Here is a 21,121-nt window from a genome sequence, read left to right on the forward strand (position 1 = left end):
CCCAGCTCCTCACATGCACCCCTCACTTATTAACTGGGAGGCTTTTAACTAGTTCCAGGCAGCCGTTGATTGGCTTCAGGTGTCCCAATCAATGTAGCTATCTTAATTGGCCCCAGGTGTCTTGATTAACTTGGAGCAACTGCCATTTGGTTACCATGGTACCAGGGATTTGTTTAGTCTGGGGTTAACATACCTGTTCCTCACTACTTTACTGTAGGCATCTGGCCTTGCCCCATCACAACATGTATCTAGTAGCTGACAGCAGTTTTTTACTAAAGATATACAATAGTACGGTGACAAGTTTAATTTTAATAACAGCCACAGTAGAACAAGCTCTGGGTATTTTGTCCTGGGCTTTAGTCACATTTACTGCAGTTTCTTCTTAACAGTTTAGTTCTTGTCATATAGAATTGAGCAGTTCCGCAGCTTCTTTCTGTACCTAAAATTAAAAAAAAACATGTGATAGTGAACAAAACAATGGTATTATTTACAGGCGTTTCTATAGCACTTATGCCCATACTATCCAAGTGCCTTGCAATTCCCTGTAAGACAAGTGTTATCTTAAAGATATAGAAACCAAGATATAGAAGTTGAGTGATTTACCCAGTATCATACAGGACCCTCATAGCATAACCATGAATGGAACTTCACCCTCTGCTGATTCTCAGCCTAGTCCCTCAGCTGCAGTACTTCCTCTCTAAACATTCATTTACTATACACACTAACTCTTCATTGTATTTAAGTCAAATACACAATAGCAGAAACAATTAGCACTTACTTATAGGAAGTGCCATAATAAAGAAGCACCAGGTGGATCTGTTATCCCATCACTGACACTAACTAAGTCAGATGTTTCAGAGCCAACAAACAGCTAACGGGCAAATTTGTGAGGTCAGCAGTGTTTCTGGGACTCGTGGCCTGCCACTCCATCATTCAGTAATCCTGGCTATAAGAAGCTGGACTTACACTGGTAGTTGTGTGCAGCATACACACGGCCATGTGGCAATCTGTTGCACACTGTGGAATAAACTGTTCACAATTTTTAACTTCTGAGTCTGTGTGAGGTTACACACCCTACAGCCCTCAGTGAGACCGAAGGCCACATTGTTGTGTGTGTTTAAATCTCATCTTGATATAGCCACTTGAAACTGATTCATTCAAGTTTTTAACTGGGATCCAGACCTGACTTTCCTATCCCATTGTTCGGAACCAACAGGGTACTCCTTTGTCCTCCTCACGTTAACCCCATACAAGTAGACAGTGATCCTTTTACAGTGGAAGTGCATATTTTGCTCCAGGGCCTCTATATCCCTTAACAATTAAGCAGAACCTATGAAATTCAAAGCAACTTCATGGGCTGGACAGGAATCCACTTCAATGCTGAAAGTCTCCCGACATTCCTGCGGTTCAGTCCATACTTTCAAAATGCTACTGAAATGTCAGTGCTTCCTCAGGTGATATGCAAGCAACAGGTCCTGAGTGCCATGACTCAGCAAGGGACAAATACGCTTATCTGTCACAGTAGGCTCTCCCTGCAGACACCCGGCTAAGTGCTAAACAAGACTCAACTGTATCAGAGACTGAGAGAGCCTCCTGCAGAAAAGGAAGTTTGTTCTTTGCTTGTAAATTAGATTTCTGCAAGAGGCTCCCTGTTCAAAATGCCCTACTACCAGGTTATTCTGAGATGAATCCTGTTTGTACAGTTAAGTGAATGTAGCTTTATAGTTCTCAATAGCTATGGGTTTTTTGGAGGGTTGGGGTGGGAAGGATATGTGGATCAGTTTGCTAGATAAGACACTGCCTGGAGCCTTGAGGAGATGATCCTGGTATGAGAATAAGCTTTAGCAGCTGAACATAGAACTCTTTTCAACACCTACTGGTAGTACATTCTCTGAGCGAAACTCTTGAATCCTAGTGTCTCTTCAGCTCCAACAAAAACTTGGGTATTTATAATAGGAGCAGTAAGATTGGACAAGTGTTAATACCATAAAATCTCATGGGTTTTTTTGTTTTAATAGATTACTGGGTCCGAGAGGCAAAGATTCAGAGAAATTATTAACACATTACGATTTGTTGGTGCCTGGATGCGATCCAAAAGTAGTTCCAGAACTACAATTTAGTCAAATAATTTTTACAGATGTTCAGCCACCAAAGTGCCACGCATGTTGGTTTCCACATACTTACATTATGACAATTATTATTTTTCCTACCTGTTTATCCTCCTCCGTATGTGCCGGATAATCCCTGGTTTTTGTTAGCCACAAGAGGGCCATCTTTCTGTTGTTTAACTTCAAGTATGTCTTCCCCAAAAGTAGCAAGTTTTTGCTGTAGAAGTTTGGATCCACTATATAAAGTGACAGAAGAGGGAAAGACATTTTTGCCTCATTATACTGATTTTAGACAAAAAGCAATTGTGCACTGGTTTGAGACATTCTCTCTCGCTTTAAATGAGGACTGCAGTGAGCGTGGCGTACAACCCAGAGCACTAGATATTGTGACTTGCTGAAATACTTACACTTTCAAACTACTTAATGCAGTTATATTTTTGGCTCAAAGAGGAGCGAACCATTGATACTTTAACAAATGTAAAGTTTTCACTTGCTGTGTTGGGCCCTGCGTATTCTGGTGCCCAACAGACCCAAATTATGCAGCCATCTCAGTTAATTTTCATTGATACGGAAATTAATTTTGCCACCAGAATACAGGGAAAGAAGGAGTTTACAGTCAGCATCAGTGGCTCCTCTTCTTGTGCCTCTATTGCTGCAATGGTATCCAGGTGGACCTATCTCAAATTCAGCATGTGCAAGGGAAGAAAGGAGCTTAAGGCTCATTTCAGTAACACTTTTTCTCCTCAGCTCCAGGAGCCATGTGTGTGAGTTGCACATAGGTAACACTGGTGCAGCTGAGGCCTGAGAAGGAGTGGAGAAAATTTTGACATCAAAGAAAGTACCCACGGGAATCTGTATTTTTAGGAAAGGGAAACAAAAAAATCCCCTTCCCTCTTGTAAGAGAGGATTTTCATTGGTTTAAACACTCCTCAAGGCCTGTGCTGTCTGTGCAGCGCGTCTATTTGGGCCATAGACTTTACAACATAAGCTTTCCGGGCAGAAAGTGTTTTCTCCAAGTATCCTACAGGGCTAATGATAATGATGACATTCAACAAAATTACAGTAGATTCTGCTTATTAACAACCTCTTGGTTCCCAGCAAAAAGTCGCTATTATCCAAACGTTGCCAATAAACAGAAGCGAGGTTTGAAGGGCTGCAGCCAGGGCAAGGAGTGCTGGGACTTGCTTTTCTGGCTGGAGCCCCACAAACCTGCTGGCTGGGGTGCAGCCAAGGTAGGAAGCACCAAGACATGCATGCAACCTCTCCCTGCACACCTGCCTGTGGCTGGGAGGGGAGGCTGAGGGCAGGGCAGCAATCACAAGGTTTGGGAGGCTGCAGCCTGAGAAGGAATTGCTGAGTGCAGGCTCCCACTGCCATGCCTGGGCGCAGGCTAGAGAGCACAGAGAGGCAGAGTGCAGCCCTGTGGGCCCCTGCTCCTCATGGAAAGCTCCAGCAAGAGGGCTGCACCCCTCCTCCCCACTACCTCCCTGCTTGCAACCTCCCCTCCCAGCTGCAGGAATGTTTGTGGGGCTGCAGCCAGGGAAGGCATGTCAAAAAGTTGTTAATAAGAGGCATCCCTGTGGCCAATATCCAAATCCTAATAAAATTAATGCCAATGGGATGGGATTGGTTCCCATTGCTTATTAGCACATAAAACATCACCCTGTATCGGAAACCCACTGACCGCTATACTTACCTACATGCTCCAGCTTCCATCCAGGACACACCACATGATCCATTGTCTACAGCCAAGCTCTAAGATACAACCGTATTTGCTCCAATCCCTCAGACAGAGATAAACACCTACAAGATCTCTATCAAGCGTTCTTAAAACTACAATACCCACCTGCTGAAGTGAAAAAACAGATTGACAGAGCCAGAAGGGTACCCAGAAGAGTCACCTACTACAGGACAGACCCAACAAAGAAAATAACAGAACGCCACTAGCCATCACCTTCAGCCCCCAACTAAAACCTCTCCAGCGCATCAAAGATCTACAACCTATCCTTAAAGATGATCCCTCACTCTCACAGATCTTGGGAGACAGGCCAGTCCTTGCTTATAGACAGCCTCCCAACCTGATGCAAATACTCACCAGCAACCGCACACCATACAAACAAAAACCCCAAAACGAACCCCAAAGGAAAAAACCCTATCCCCCTAGGCCCCCAACAAAAAAGCCCCCCGAATGGGGCCAGCCGTCCACAAAATCTATGGAAGTGACACCATCATAGGACCTAATCACATCAGCCATACTATCAGGGCGTTCACCTGCACATCTACAACGTGATATATCCATCATGTGCCAATAACGCCCCACCTCGCCGCAAGACATTGGCCACGACATCTCTGGCAAAAGAATAAATGACACAAACAGACACAGGAATCATAACATTCAAAAACCAGTGGACAACAACTTCAACCTCTCTAACCACTCAGTGACAGACTGAGAGTGCAATTTGCAACAAAGAAGCTAACAAACAGACTCCAAGAGAGACTGCTGAACTCGAATTAAATGCAAATTAGATAACAATTACTCAGGCCTAAACAGAGACGGAAAGAATGGTTGGTCCATTACACAATTGAATCTACCCCTAGTGTAGTTCTTCTCACACCTTCTGTGGGTCATCTCAATTACACTTCAAAAGTTTTTTTCTCCTGCTGGATAGCTCATCCCAATTGATTAGACTCTTCCTGTTGGTATGCATACTTCCACCTTTCAGGTTCTCTGTATGTATAAATTCGTCCTGTCGTGTTCCATTCTATGCATCCGAAAGTGAGCTGTAAGCCACGAAAGCTCACGCTGAAATAAATTTGTTAGTCTCTAAGGTGCCACAAGTACTTCTGTTCTTTTTGCGGATACAGACTAACACAGCTGCTACTCTGAAACCTGCCAAAAGTATGCCGCAATAATCCCATAGGTTGACATTCTTTGTCCTCTGGACAGTCAAGTTTTCCCACAAAGGGCCAGAGTGGCCACATTTTGGGAGGGTGCTACGAAGGCTGGAATATGGGCAGCTGGACTCCAGCCCGCACAGGTTAGGACCCAGGGCTCAACAATTCCTAGCCTGGGGTTATAAATCAGTACAGACCCTCAAGCCCTAGGTTAACAAACCAAGGTCTGACACCTCAAGTTCTACCAACCCTGGGCTTACACTGCAGTGCAGACAGACTCCTGGAGAGGGGAGACAAGTCACAGGCTAAACTGGCAGGTCAAACAGTAGCGAAACAGAAGATAAATCTTATCTTTCAAGCATTCTAACAGGCACCAACCGAAACACAGGACAGAGTTTCCTCAATTACTTAAAAACAACCAAATTCTCTTTATAGTCAGCTCTTGGCATTTTCTTCCTAAAATTGTGCATCCACCATCACAATCTCCTGCCTATACTAACTCTTTCCCAGACTTCTAATTCAGTGCTTTATCTGTAATCTATTTCGGGTTTCTGCTGCTGCCCATCACTATAGTATTAATGTGTTCTAGATAAGATATCCATAGTGGAATCCCTCGTGGTTCTGACTTGCCTCTCTTGTTGGGATAAAAAGCCTGTGGGGGATATTTTCATTTGTTGGCCGATTTTTCTCAGGGATATTTTTACTTGGCGGGGGTGGGGTGGAGAGTGTGTGGGGAAGGGGCCATATTTTAGTTAGTTGCGGGTGTTCTGTCTTTCTAGCTGTGGTGGAAAGACTTTTTCAAAGAAGCCTCAGATTAAATAATTAGCTGTAACTGAGCAAGCTACAATTCAGTAGCTGCTAGTCAGGTTGTACTTGGTAAATCATTCCCTCTCTAGGCCCAGCCACTGTTTCTCCACTTCCGGTAACAGGGAGAAAAAATTCAAAAAGATTTCCTTTTGTCAGGAGACAGTCTTTGCTCCAAGTTGTATTTAAGCTGACCCTTAAGCAAGGAAAGGAAAAGTTTCCATTCAGCTTCTGGTGAGAAGCAATGTAATTCCTAATTCATTTCAGGCACAAGTAGTGCTGGTTGCAAAATAAGACTTTCTGCAGATTTCTTCCCCCAACCAGCTCTACTCATGAGTAAGAAAGAGAAGTTGTCTGAACTGGTTCTTTGCTTTTTCAAATGTTGCCCACTGGAACTACCATAAATAACTGGAAATATTGCATTGCTACAAGTGGTATGCATACATTTCACTATACTGTGCATTTTTTGAAATATTTCAATCAAACTGAAGGTTCCTGAATAACTATGCAATTGGTTAAAATCATCATATCATAATTCACCACAGCTCTGCTGCATAAAGAGGTTTGGGGGGAGGGGGAAGGGGAGAGGGAAAAGCTTGCCATATAACTTCGGTCTAATGAGCTGAGTGGTGCAGCCAGGGACCTTGAACCTATGTTTCAACAGTACATATGCTACTACATGTTTAGCCCCTGGGTATTTGCTTGCTTGTTTTGATTCACCATGGGCAAGAGACTCATTCCACCTACAAACACACTATACAAAAATTACCTTCTTCAGCCTTGTGAAAGTAACTTAGGGCCTGGAAGAGATAAGGGTCTAAGTTAGTAATGCAATGCTGAATGACTTTTAGTCCACAGAGTCAATTTGTTGCTGAGAACACTCACCTGTACAAGAAGGCTGTGTTATTTTTAAATCAAGAGATACTGTTGGTTATCTATTGTCAACACAACACAGAGACCAACAGCTTTATAATATATATTTAACTACCACAAAGTTGGACTGATCTCAGAACAAGTGAAGAAATATATTCTAGATGTATATTTGTTTTGAAATTCACCACTCAGAATAATGCTTTTAGAAGTACCAAGTTGAAGGCATTGAAGACGGAAGTCCTTCTTACACACACACAGCAGGATCAGCATTGATAGGGGCCATACAAGCTTCTCCACCCTATCACACTCCTGTGCTCCAACCCTAATGGTTTGAGAGTATTTCTGTCTATACATCCATTTATTCCTTGGCTTAGCACCTCACTACAACTTTTGTTGGCACTAGTTATTACTGTGCTAGAGTGAACCACTCTCTCATTTAATAAATAGACATCGCATACTAAGTATTTTTGCTAATTGTTAATGACCTACAGGGAAAGTATTGTCTAAAAACTATTTTTTGAAAAAGCTGCTAAGAATCCACAAAATGCTCTTTGTGCTGATGTTGCAGAAATCTATTTTCAGCAACATGCTGACATTAGTAAGAGTGGAGTTGACACTACAACATACTTTATGCTCTATTCATTTTTAAAGTACTACAAAACCCAGTGCCTGGTTTTGCAGAATTCAGCAGTACTGTGAAATCCTGGTTACCATTTTGGATTTATTCTTCTGCGGAGTGAGATTTAGTGACTACTTTATAAGCTTCATTTTCAGTTGCAAAAGCCTATTTGCTTTTTCAATCAAAACTCAAGCAACAAAAATTAACTTTCTGCAGGCAGCAAATCTCTTGCAGCTGCTTTCCTGGCACTTTTTTTTCCTTTTTTTTTTTTTTTAGGTGATGGGGGAGGGGATATTATTTAGTAGAGGTTATGGCCAAAAATTTGCCTGTTCCAACAGAAAACCTGAACACAGCTGCAGGAACTTAGATTTGCTCACTAAGAGCAAGGCCTGATGGGATTTTCAAAACCAAGTTATTCAACTAAAAGTGTAACACATTTAGTGTGATTTAATAGTTTTTTGGGGGTCCCTAAGCTAACTCTGACCAAAGTTATGTAGTTGAATAGAAAAAAAGAGCCAGTCACAGATTGTCTGGATTAGGCTGAAAACAATCTTGCCACCACTATCCTGAGTATATGAGGGCTTCTCTATATGAATACTTAGTGCACAGCAAACTAGGGAGCAAATCTACCTTGTACTAGCCTGCCGCACACTGTCTGTGTGGACATTATTGCCGCGCATGGAAAATTCCCTTTTATCTACCCCACTTTGAAATTGAAGTAGGCAACTTCTAGTGCAGGGCCACACGTTCCACACCGACACTTAGCGCACCTCAGGCAAGCATGAGGTAGATTTGTATCCCAGCTTGTCGCACACTTTTTGTGTGGGAAAGCCCTTACACAGCAGGCAATGTGCTCTAGTACTTAATCAGTTCTTCTGACTCCAGAAGCTATTATGACACAGACTTCCTCTGTGACCTCGGGCAAGTCACTTAAACTCTCTGGACCTCAGCTTCTTCATACGTTACCAAAACAAACCAACCAACCAACCTAGGAGGGAAATAATACTGGCTCCCAGATCTTATTAAGACCGGCACCTTTACACGGACATAATAAAATATGATATAAAAAACAAAAATCACATGACCGTGGAGGACAAAGATACCTCAAGTTCAAGCTGGAGGAAAACTCAAGTAGTTAAACAGTCATGAGGGTGAAGAGGAAATATTTGCTAAGGAAAAATGACAAAATCAGAGGGAAGCATTTTATTTTCATAGAAGGAAATGAAAATAAAAATACTGAGCATCATGTCAAATAATATGTAGGTGCTCAGATATCATGGTGAAAAGAGCTGCATTGGAACCTAGACAGACAATTATCTGTGGTCTGCCCTAATGGTAATCTGTCTCTGAGTATGCACCACTTTATGCGCTATGTGGTAGTTTGGAGGTTAATTCTCAGTGGCCTCTTGTGTGTGTGTATCTCATTAAATCATCCAAATTTGAGAGAAGGTGGTTCAATAGGTTCATGAACTAAGATAGCTCCTTTTTACTGTGTGCCATCAATGGAAAATAAATTGGACTTTCACCCTAGTCTCTGCATGTATTTCTTATGGACCTAATATCAAGCTTTCAGAGCCCCACAGTCCAAAAGGATATTTGCCAGATAATAACATCATTAGTCACTTTGTGACTCTTCTAAGCAAGGCCTGACTTGAGAAGAAACAAATTAATATTTGTTGTTTTTACATGGAATCTCGCACATTTCTAACAAGGCAAATTCATTAGCTCCAAATCTACATTTAATCCATCAATACAATTTTGTATACGACTGCACCTGTATTGTTCATCATTCTGAGCACTTCTGGGAGGTGAACTTTATTAGGACAATCATTACTAGTACATGTTAGTGGCTATTTTTGCTAATAAAAGTCACTGGGGAACAAGTATTTACATACAGTACCTCTTCATACGTGGAGCTTGGCGGTGCTGCAAACAGCATTGCAGCTATTTTGCTTTGGTACCATGGCATTTCAGCAAATGAGTAACACCTGGAGCAAAAGCAAAAAAATTTCATATATTTCACATTTCTCCTTTATTTTGAGGTTCCTACTTTTGGGGAGTTGAAGGACCCCCAAGTGTCAGAGTTTGTCATCCTGCCAAGAATCCACAATTGTGAATATTTGCAGTGATATTACTTGGTCTTTGAATCAGTAGTTACAATAACAATAAGATACTTAAATTAAAAATAATTTGAAACAATTGTTGCAGAAGACACAGCCACTTTGCTAAAGAAGTTGAGTGCCTCCATTGCTGCTAATTGCTAACGCATAATAAAGATAAAAATCCAACTTTTAGCATGAAGTTTACAATATAGCCAATAGCTTGAGTTTACTGAGAAAAATCAAGGAGTTAAAGCTATCACTCCAACCAGATCCAGCCTTACGGCTTGTACTGTAGTGATTTAACCATATACTGTATGTATTTGTGCATTTGAACATTTTTGTAATAACCATATAAATCTGAATAATGACAGCCTGACCTAAACATTAACTTGCCCCTCTTGACTACTTAATTAACACCCCCCCCCCCCCAAAAAAATAGCATTCTTGAGAGCCTGCATGTTCTACAGCCATGGCACAAGACTGCGAGTCAGACTCCTGAGTTCTAATCCTGGCTCTGCCAATTGGCTAAGTCCCTGTTCCCTACCGCAGTTTCCCCATTTGCAGAATGGAAATAGTCATTACTTGCCTATGGGGAAACTGTCAGGATTCATATTTGTGAAGAGTTTTAAACATGTAAAGTGCAGCACACGTGATATCGCTAACGTTTGTAACACCATATTCCAGAAACACATCTGAACTCACAACTAGCCTTGATTTGCTAAGAAAACAGTGTTTGAAATTTCTCATATGTACATGCAGCCTGATTTCTGGGGGAGGGGGAGGGAACAGATGTGTGTAAAGGTCTAGAAACTTACTGAAGCCTGAGTGTTGGAAAGCAGACAGCCAAATGGGGTACAGTAGCAAAGCTTTGGTACAATGCTATTGGCAAACACTTGTGATGCCAGTGCAGGATGAAACAGAAGGGGAGCGAGAGGAAGGAACTGATCCAATAATTGATTGAGATTTTTAATCCCAAATCTGTGATACAAATGTAGGGACTCCCAATTCTCAGAACATTTCAAAAACGATACAAACTTGGCAGCACTTCACTACCCAAGCAGTAACACACAATTCCCTCTCTTCTTAGCTTTTCCCTACAGTTTTCCTGAGTCAACTGAGTTGGGCTCATGGGGCTCTAGCTGGGCATTCTCTACCCCTTCTAGACATCGGAACAACAAGAGGTTGCCTCAGAACTGGCCGGTAGGCTCCCACAGAGTGCTCGGTGGCAACAGTTGCTGCCTCTGCTCCTAGAAAAATAAGTTCTCAGACTATTCCAGGAAGTCAGGCTACTTTGGAGCAAGTGGTGCAAACAGGCTGCAATTTAGGAAAAGCAAGCAGGGAAAGATCATGAAAAACTTAGGGTGGAAAGCTGGAGCTTGCTAGGTTCCCAAGGGAGACCAGAAATAAAGCCATAGTAAGGAGCAGTTGGTGAACTTGGAACTGATTCTACAAATCCATTCTTATCCTCTTCTTCTGCGGGTACGTCTACACAGAAAAATAAAAAAATAAACCCAGACTCGGCAGTGAGTCTCCGAGCCTGGGTCAACTGACTCTGGTTTGCGGTGCTCATGCTGTGGGACTAAAAATAGCAGTGCAGATGTTCCTGCTCAGGCTGGAGCCTGGACTCTGAGACACCGTAACAAGGGTGGATCTCGGATCCCAGGCTCCTACTCCAGCAGAAATGTCTATACTGGTATTTTTAACTCAGTAGCATGAGCCTAAGTCAGCTGACCCAGGCTGTGACTCACTGCTGCTGTGTATTTTTTCAGTGTAGACATACTATGGCATTCCAAAGATTTCTTGTACAGGGCTGAAGTGGCTTTGGGCTCTTTGACAGATCTGGAAAAAGGAGGAGGAAATGCTGCAACTGGACTCAAAACATGCTACAAGCTTTCGATACCATATGAGAACCTTTCAGAAAAAGCAATGAGACCATGGGAATGGGGAAAGGGAGCCCCCATGTGGCTATACAGGTCTTGGCTGGCCCCAATTTTTCTGGTAGAATGGATTTTTTCTGTCTCCTGTATTTCTCAGGCTAGCTCTCTCTCTCCTTCCTTCACAATGCTTTCCTCTGACTGATGCATCTAATGCACAAACATGCACTGACAGAGAAAAGGTGCCAGAGGTCCAGCCAAGGTGCTTCTGCATAACGTGTGGTGCCTGTACTAAAGTTAAATTCCCAGCTCTTCACCTCCCATTCAACAGTGATGGGCAGTGACAATCAGATTGATTCTCATTCTATCTACATTTTCAGAGTCACATTAATGCTAAAGTAAATAAAAATTCAGTGACTTCTTAAAAATGTAATAGCGTATTTAGATAACATGATATTAGTAAGCTTTTTGTTTAAGAATATCAATCCGTTCTATCTGCCCTCACACCAGTCTTCACAAGCACCTTAATTCATAGTATACATTTAAATTTTAAATTCTGGCTCTTTTGAAATGAATGGCAAAAGGCACTACAGATTTGACTCTCCCAACACCTCTGAAACAGACACTCAGAAACACTCTATTAATAGTGTCCTCAATTTCTGCTGCCCGCTGTAAAAATAAACTGAAGTCTGCAACTTATTCTTCTGTATTCCAATGAACTACAACTAAAACAAGGTCACTGAGCAGTTAGTTTCATCTTCTGAGTTATATTACAACTTGGATGGCCAGAGTCTTTCAAATAACTCATGACAATTTTCAAGAGATTTTCATGAGCGGATTTCAAGCCATTTAGCTGCTCTACAAATTACTGCAAGTCATTTAACATTACTCAAACATTTTATATTCCACCTACAAATAAAAGTGCTAGATGGCTTTTCTTTTTGCCACAAGCTAACTCTGGTTTGAAGAAATTATCAGTCTTACCAAATGCCCATAAGGTGAATTGAGGTAGCATCTTTAGGATTCAGTTCAATGGCCTTCTAGCAAGAAAAAGAAAAGATGTAAAAGGTTGTTTCACCAGATCTGGCTTAACACCACCAAAAAATGCACCCATAGTTGTCTCCTGCTATTTCATCTGTCTGAAATGCAAACAACTGCAGGGAGGTACAGTATTTGGTATTCACAATCTAGTCTGAGCGCCTTATTTTTATGTCTAATAAGCCAGCTGGCTTTTTTCAAGTAGTTGATCATGTCAGTATGTTCAGATTTTGATACAGCTTCTGAGAGAAAGTAAAATCAGGTGAAGACTCAGCAGGACTTTACTGAGCTGTATTTTCTCCAAATATTTGGCCTTCAGTAGCTACAATTTGCACTGAAAGAGCCCATGACGACACTCAGCAGCCAAAGACCATTCTAAGATGATGTACTCACTTTGCTATTGCGAAGCTCAAGCCAATATATATTCTACTAGTTTCAGAAGCTCATATAGGGTTCAACAGTCCTCACCTTCTATTCAGTGCTTTTTCATCTTAATGGAAAGCAACTGAAGAACACAATGCTCACAGCTACACAAAGATAGTCTTTTCATTTGACCTGCATGCTTGTCTGCTAACATTCAAGTCATGAACCACAGCAGCAGGGCATCTCAGGCACCCAGAGTTATAGGAAAGGTGGTGACAGAACCCCTCACTGGTCTGGATTGCATCCCATAACATGATAGATACCACTGTGTGTCCCTGGTAGATGCACAGTAGGGCCCTGCTGCAACTTTTAGAAAGAAGTGGTGTACTAGCAGCACACACAGTAACTGATTTGAGGGAGCAGGATACAGCCTAGCTGGCAGACTACACTACTTTGGGCGTGGAGGATTTACAGCTATCTGAACACAAGGAGTGATCTTAGCCAGCTCCCTGCATACAGGTTGGCATGGAAAGATGCTTCTTACAGCCTTACCTCCTCTCCTACCCCAAGTGCAACAAGCAGGTAAGACTAGCCTTTAAATAACCAACTGAAAACATTCTCTGTGCCAAAGGCTCTGATAAAATACAGCCCTGCAGTAAATTACATCACCTCTCATTTCACGTGCATAGGAGCCCACTGAGAAAGTTAGCGAGGGAATGCAGGCAAAAGAGTTGTTGATCAAGTTTCAATTGCTGGGCTAATTTTGCCCCGTTTACCTATTTTTTGTAACCCACCCTGACACTTCTGGTGCCTGAGGATCAGTTTACAGGTTGCTGAGAAAAGAGATATGACTGGGAGATCAGATGCTGAATTGCAATTGTCCACCCCAGAAAATAGCTGGTGACCCACCCTTCTGGGGGCTGTCACCCAGCATGTGAAAACCAGCACTGGTGAGGCCACATCTGGAGTATTGCGTCCAGTTTTGATCCCCCCACTACAGAAAGGATGTGGACAAATTGGAAAAAGTCCAGTGGAGGGCAACAAAAATTATTAGGGGGCTGGGGCACATGACTTACGAGGAGAGGGTGAAGGAACTGGGGTTATTTAGTTTGCAGAACAGTGTGTGTGGGGAGTGGGGATGAGCCTTCAACTGCCTGAAGGGGGCTTCCAAACAGGATGGAGCTCAGCTGTTCTCAGTAGTGGCAGATGACAGAACAGGAGCAATGGTCTCAAGTTGCAATGGGTGAAGTCTAGGTTGGATATTAGGAAACACTATTTCACTAGGAAGGTGGTGAAGCACTGGAATGGGTTACCAAGGGAGGTGAAGGAATCTCCATCCTTAGAGGTTTTTAAGGCTCGGCTTGACAAAGCCCTGGCTAGGATGATTTAGTTGATGCTGGTCGTGCTTTGATCAGGGGATTAGACTAGATGATCTCCTGAGGTCCCTAATATTCTGTGATTCATTGTTCGAAAATGAAATATAGTGATGCTATTGTACTAAAAAAAATGCTTATTTACGATACCTGGAAGTGTTCCTTGATAACATATGCATTTGCAATTTTAGTCTTGATTCCTTCATAATCTCCAACATCACTGATGCAGATTGCATACCACTAAATTCAAAACAAAACAGGACATTAAAAGAATATTTAATAGCTCTAATTAAAATAAAATCATCATCACCAAGTGATAAGAACAATATTATTCAAATTTTAAAAGCAAGTATTTATTAAAGTGTTGATTAATTAGCACTATTGTTTACTTATGAGAACTGTAATTATAATGGATAATTTAAATGGTTCAAGGAACCTTCCCTCATCACAGCTGACCGCAGCCATGGGAGGAGCCAGTGCCTAACTATCACTAACTTGCATTGGCAGCAACACTGATTGTACTTAGTTACTCCTCTGCTAAGGTCTGGGTCTGGTGCTACTGAGGAGAGAAGAGGAATAGGAGAAGAAAAAGAGGACAGACCCAGGAACCCTGGGAACTTGCAGCAGAGTTACTACCATGGTACAGAGGCAACAGAATGGATCTGCAATGCACTTTCCAGGCTGATAAAGGAGGAATAGTTCAGGCACTAAGAACTCTGGCCAATCAGCTGCCTCTGTGGTTCTGTAGATAGAGCTAACCATTTTCTGCATATGGGAGTTTGATTTAATCTGCAAGAATCCAAGTGCTGGTCCTCTTAGAAAGCTGCCATCAAATTCTCCTGGGTCTCAACTAAAAAATTAACAAATTGTGTGTTGAAGAAGGCAGCATACAAATTTGCCAGATAACCTTATAGCTGTAAAGATCACAACAGAATCACAGTCACTCCTGTTTCTACTGCCAGATGTCAGGATAATGGACAGCAAAGTTTCAATTAAATTACTTTGAATGGCTCACCTTGTGTACTGCAAAACTTGATTCATTTTTTTCCAGTGCCTTCTTTGCATATTCAAGAGCTTCATAAACTAGTTGCTTTTTCTCCTCTGCAGAGGTGCTGGTAAGTTGGGCTAGATCACGTGAGGCCCGCGCTAGACGCCATAATATCTCTGCATCCTCACTAGTTATAAACATAACAGAAATATTAATGATTAAGACTGGTATTGTCTACAAAGGAAGTGTGAGTCTCAAATCAATCACTTATGACACAGCTCAGCTTAGCATTAAGGTAATATTGTATTGTGTGTAATTCTATATCACATGCAACGAAAGGCTGCAACAAACAAATATGAGATCTCAGTCACAGCGGGATTTGCTGAAGAAACTTTGGCAATACTCTTTTGATCTGTGAAGCAATACTCCTATTGGCTCCATAGGAAGCAGCTTTTCTTTTTTTTAAATTGATGCAAATTCACATATAGCACCGTTAAGCTAAAGAGACAGGAAGGAAAATCAAGAAAGCAACATTTATTTCTGACCCAAACTATATACTTTCCTATATTCAGTTGGTTTCAGCAGTGAATACAGTATTACATATATCATCTCTATAGGTATTGTAATATAAGCACTTGCAAAAGTTCAAAATAAAATGTTTCAGTCCTTCATTAAAAACTTTCAGTGGAAAGATTGTATCATGTAAACAGTTTCCTACAGTGTTAGAACTCAAAACACTGCAGCACTGTGCAAGTGAAACTAACTAAAACCAAGAGTGAAAATTACATTTGGATTTTTTTTTTTTTTTCTTGTTTAATTTTATTCTAAGGGCCTGGTACTTATATGGCCTCATGATCTGCACATACAACCTTTAAAACCTGCTCCCTCCAGAACTGCAGTATTTACCCTTCGTATAATACTCAGATTCAACATATGCACTTTAATTACAGTAGTATGCACTTAATGTTTAAATAAACAAATATACAATCTATGCAATTATCTTTAAAACCTAACATAACCTGTTTCTTGCTGGCCTTCCCTTTTCCTAACTCGGGCCATCCAAAATATAGCCGTCAAGATTATCCTCCATCTGACTGTTAGCCAAATGGGCTCATTTCCCCTGGAGCTACTCAATTACCCCAAAGAGGCACGGAAGGCAAGAAGACGGGGACCAAACTTTTATTCTCGGTCAGCTGAATGGGTGCTTTTTCCTCGGCTAGTGCCAAAGGAAAAGACACACTTATTAGCGCAGAGCAGGCTTTATATACTACGTTACAAACAACTTTCGTGCAAAATTCTGCTAGCCCATGCATTTCTTGAATTCCCTTTAGAGATAATTTGGATCTGTTTAACATTTTCTTACTGGGGTATCTTGTGTACGTGCATTCAAGAAGGGCTACGTGTGTGCAAGGATTAACTGGGATGATACTGGGATGATAAGCAGAGGATTGACATAAGCAAATAGTTGACCTTTGCTCTAACAGTTCTCTCCCCCTTAAAAGCATTTTGAGAGCTCTAAGGCCCCCAATCTTCAGTTTTTACCGGCTGGTATAGTGCCATCATTTGTTGATATACAACTTGATTAGCCATACGTCTGATTAATGCAACTAAACAGGGAGCAAAGCAAGCTAGGGTTATATAGGGTTGTATAAAAATACAGCAAGAGAAAACCTTTCGAGAGCCATCCTATTTGTGGTAACCAGGAGGTAAACCAGTCTGTGTTCCACCCACCCTAAGTTGGACCGGAGTGCTGTTAACTTTCTCATTTCTTCTTTTAAACAGTCCTTTTAATCCGTCTAGTCCTTGATACTCCCAGGTGGAGTCTTCGCCTGTGCACCCCGGGCTTCCGGTGCCGGGCGGGACAGAGGGCTGGTGTCCTCTTCTGTTGACTCGATCTCCTGGTTAGGGTTCAAGACCATTTACCCCGTATGTGTGTCCACTTGTCGTCCCAAGGATTTTAACTGCAGTCCGGCTGATGAGCGAGACAGTGTGTGGGCTTCCACGTGGGGTGAGGGGTCACGCTTCCACTTCTTGACAAGGACTTGGTCACCGATCTGGAATGGTGTACAGGCTGATCCAAGGGAAGGGCCTGGAAAGGCGCCGCGTATCGATGCAGCTGTAACAAGACAGATTGCAGCCCAGATACCTGCTTCCATAAAGAGTCCTGTCCATTTCCCAGTTACATCCTCCCGAACCCGGGATAAGTATTCGGGGAGGAAACCCAAAGACCAGTTCAAAGGGTGAGAGTTTAAGACCTTTACGTGGGGCCCTTCGAATGCGGGTAAGGGCGAGTGGTAGAGCATCAAGCCACTTCAAACTAGATTCTGTACATATTTTAGTAAGAGTGTCCTTGAGAGTTCTATTCATTCTTTCTACCTGACCCGAGCTCTGTGGCCTCCAGGGTGTGTGTAATTTCCATTGTATACCGAGAGCCTGGGAAACTTGTGAACCACTTGTGAGGTAAAGTGGCTTCCGTGATCAGACTCAATTACCTCGGGGAGATGGAAATGAGGAAGTATTTCATGTAACAAGCCTTGGTGACAGCCCGGGCTGACAATGCCGGTGGGGTAGCATTCTACCCATCAGTGAGCTGATCAATGAATACGAGTAGGTATTTATAGCCCTGCAAGGGGGCATCTCGGCAAAATCAACTTGCCATTTTTGAAAAGGGAGAACGCCCAGGGCCGTCCTCCCATTGGGCAGGAGGGCCGCACCCCTTTTGGTTGTTCGTTGACAAGACAGGACAATTACTAACAATTCTTTGGGCTTCATGTGAGCATGCCCAGCCTTAAAGAATCGGGCAGCCAAATCAACCATTGCTCCCGACCCATATGTCCCTCTCTAGGTAGAAGCCGAAGAATTTCCTGAAACACTGGTCGAGGGCAAAGATCTCCCCCCCAGGTAATTTCCACCATCCAGAGGAAATCTGCCTGGTCCTGCAGCCTGCGCGTGGCAAACTTCCTCAGCTGTGTACGGGAGGAGGGGTCTTAGCTTCTGTATCTTGAACTACCAGAAGCCATGAGGGCCTTCTGGGCGGCCTCCTTCGCGGCCTGATCAGCCAGTTGATTATACCTACGCTGTTCGCCTCAGAGGCCCTTCATGGGCGGCACATGTATCACGGCAACCGGAGGGGAAGCATCAGGGCCTCAAGACGCTTTGATGAGCTCCCGTGTGCAATCTTTTGGCCTTAAGCTGTAATAAACCCTCTTTCCCTCCACAGGTCCCGTGAGCATGTACCACCATGTAAGCATAACGACTGTCAGTATATAGGTTAAGAGTTTTCCGGTCCCCAATCGGAGAGTCTCTATAAGGCGCACTAGCTCCGCTGCTTGAGCAGACAGATTAGGGCTGAGTTTAAACTTGTGTACTCCCTATCCTTAATCACTACCGCCGCCCAATAAACCGCTTGCCATTTACCAATAGCTAGACCGTCAACGTATCCTTCGATATCGGGGTTGGGCCAGGGCAGTCCGAAAGGTCAGGGCGGGGTTTAGTTTCCTGTTGGAAACTTCAACACAGTCGTGAGCGGGGCTGGCTTCATGGGAAGCCTGGGGATCAGGCAGTAGGGTAGCTGGTTAAGGGAGATAACCGTCCTAAAGGTTAAATTAGGGGCTAGCAAGAGCCCATCTCCTATTCTAGTATGTCGACTGGGATTTAGATGCTTTCCCCCGTGCCTGTTCCCAGTATTTGAGGCACCCGTGGGGGACCACAACCTCAGTGTCCCCGCCCAGGGTCAAGTTTTCAGCCTCTGGACAAGGAGGGCGGTTGCTGCAAAGGCCCGTAAACAGGCAGGCCACCCCTGGCGACAGGGTCCAACACTTTTGAGTAATATCCAATGGGTCGCCAGGTTGGTCCTGACCTCTGGCATAGGACTCCAGCTGCCACCCCTCCTCTCTCATGAACGTGTAGGGTGAATGGTTTTCCGGGATCTGGAGGGCTAGAGCGGGAGGCTGAACCAAGGTTCTTTAAGCTCTCGAAATGCTTTCATTTCCCTGGTCCATGTCCAGTGAAGCAGACCCTCCTTAGTTAGGGATTCATATAATGGTTAGCCTTCCCCGTAGTCACGGATCCAGAGCCAACAAAAGCCAGTCAGTCCCAGGAAGGCCCTTAACTCTCGGGATTCCGGGGTTTGAGGCTATCAAGATAACCTGGATTCTTTCTTTGCCCAAACTACGATTCCCTTGGCACAGATGATATCCGAGAAAAGTAACCTGCTGCTTAACCAATTGAGATTTTCCTTTGAAACTTTATACCCCTGTGCCCCAAGGTAATTAAGGAGTTCTATAGTCTGCTCTTTGCAGGCTGCCTCTGTCTCAGTGCTTAAAAGCAGATCATCGCAATATTGGATTATGTTGCATGAGGGATGGCTAGCCAGGAATGGGGCAAGGTCTCTTTTTAGCTGGCTGCCAAAAATCTCGGGTGCACAGGTAAGTCCCTGGGGACAACAGTCCAAGAGTACTGAGCCTGTAGTGGGTATCTGGGTCTTCCCATTCAAAGGCAACAGCCTTTGAGATTCCTGATCAAGGGGTATGGAAAAGAAGGCATCTTTTAATCTATCACAGAGAACCAGCTGTGGTTTTTAGGAACCTGTCCCAGATAGTATGAGGTTTGGGACTACTGGGTAGGGGGCTTCTATTAACTTGTTAATTTGTCTCAGGTCCTGGACAATCGATACTGTTCATTAGGCTTAGGCACCCCCATTATCGAGTATTGTATGGGGACGTGCCTCCGTGAGCCACCCATACTGCAGAAACTTTTGAATAAGAGGTTTCAACCTGATCCGAGTGGCCAACTTAAGGGGGTATTGTCGAATTCAGACCGGGCTGCTTCCCTCCTTAAGAGAAATATGCACTGTAAGCATCCTGCTTGAGCTACACCTCCCTCCTCCGCCCACACCTCTGAGTTAATCCCGCAGCTGATCTTTGTCACTCCCTGGCACTCCGGGAGAGATTTCTAGTGCTTGCAAGGGCCATCTGGTAATTAGAGGTTTGTTGCTTAGGAAGCTGACCTCCATAGTCCATTGTCGAACGAGATTTCCGCCTGCAATTTAGTAAGGATGTCTCGTCCAAGCAGCGCTATGGGACAGCAGGGGCTGCAAACAAACTGGTGGGAAATCTGATGGTCCCTTTTTCACTAGAAGAGGCAGAGTTTTTTCCAAAGCTGTAGTTTGTCCCTCAATCCCCTGGACTATGGCACGTCCCCGAGCTCTACCTCAGGGAGCTTTATCAAGGGGGAGCAAACTAAGGGTGCCCAGTATCAATAAGGGCTCTAATTGGGCGGCCATCCACTTTAATTTTTACCGTGGATCCAGGCTGGCGGCTTGTGCCGCCAGGAGGGGCCGCTGGGTCCCTGGCCCCCCTATGGGGAAGATCCCTCCCCGAAAGTCCTGTACTGTTGTAGAGGATGGGACGGGGTGGGGTTCTATCTTTATGCTCTTTCCTGTGGCCTGTCGCCGGGGGCATTCATTCTTCCAGTGTCCCTCCTTCCTACAAATAGCATACTGATTCCGACCCAGGCGGGGGGCCCCGCCCTTTCCCGGTGGGAGTAGCTCCCAAGGGGAAACGAGCCCGTTGCTAACAAAATGGCACCCAGATGGGACCTCTCTCTCTGTAGGGGCGCTGAACCGGCGGCCGAGGCGATTCTGAGGAGTGGCCACCCGAGCATTGGTTTGCTCGGGCTTGGGTCATCACAATCGCCCGGGCGGCTTCGGAGTTCTCTCCCTCTAAAAGAAACTCCGAAAGACACGGAAGCAAGACGGCTCCAGAAGAAGGGGAAAGGTCGACTGCCGGACGCGGCACTCCGGGCGGTAAGTGCATTTACCTCCTGGGTTTGAGGAATAACGCCCCGAAGTGTGGGTTGGACAGTGGATACCTCTAGGAGCCCGTGTAAGGAAGGTATATTAACACTGTTATAGTTTTATGAAGGTTGTTGTTGTGTTATTAAGTAAACAGGAACGGCCGATGAATAATTCACTAACTCCACGAGTTCGTGGGCCGTTCTGGATAATTATTTGGACTAGAACATCCCCAGGGATTGCTCTGTTCCTAGGAGAGTAATCTTGTTTTCTTCTTAATGATGTATTGG

General features: G+C 43.7%; 1 protein-coding gene across 2 annotated transcripts in view; it reads right to left on the bottom strand.

Annotated features, from left to right (window-relative positions):
* Nucleotides 1–289: 289 nt before the first annotated feature.
* The window catches only part of RMDN1 (regulator of microtubule dynamics 1), a 37,071-nt gene continuing 16,239 nt past the window's right edge, over nucleotides 290–21,121 (bottom strand). For both annotated transcript variants that reach the window (XM_032786339.2, XM_032786346.2), the window contains 7 exons: nucleotides 15,065–15,224; nucleotides 14,200–14,289; nucleotides 12,260–12,315; nucleotides 9,200–9,287; nucleotides 6,577–6,607; nucleotides 2,211–2,344; nucleotides 290–439 (listed from right to left, as the gene is read on the bottom strand). In XM_032786339.2, coding sequence (XP_032642230.1) covers nucleotides 401–439; nucleotides 2,211–2,344; nucleotides 6,577–6,607; nucleotides 9,200–9,287; nucleotides 12,260–12,315; nucleotides 14,200–14,289; nucleotides 15,065–15,224 — 598 coding nt within the window. In that variant the 3' untranslated portion in view covers nucleotides 290–400. The remainder of the gene's footprint in view (nucleotides 440–2,210; nucleotides 2,345–6,576; nucleotides 6,608–9,199; nucleotides 9,288–12,259; nucleotides 12,316–14,199; nucleotides 14,290–15,064; nucleotides 15,225–21,121) is intronic.

Source organism: Chelonoidis abingdonii, chromosome 2, assembly GCF_003597395.2.
Source record: "Chelonoidis abingdonii isolate Lonesome George chromosome 2, CheloAbing_2.0, whole genome shotgun sequence".
Lineage (NCBI taxonomy): Eukaryota > Metazoa > Chordata > Testudines > Testudinidae > Chelonoidis > Chelonoidis abingdonii.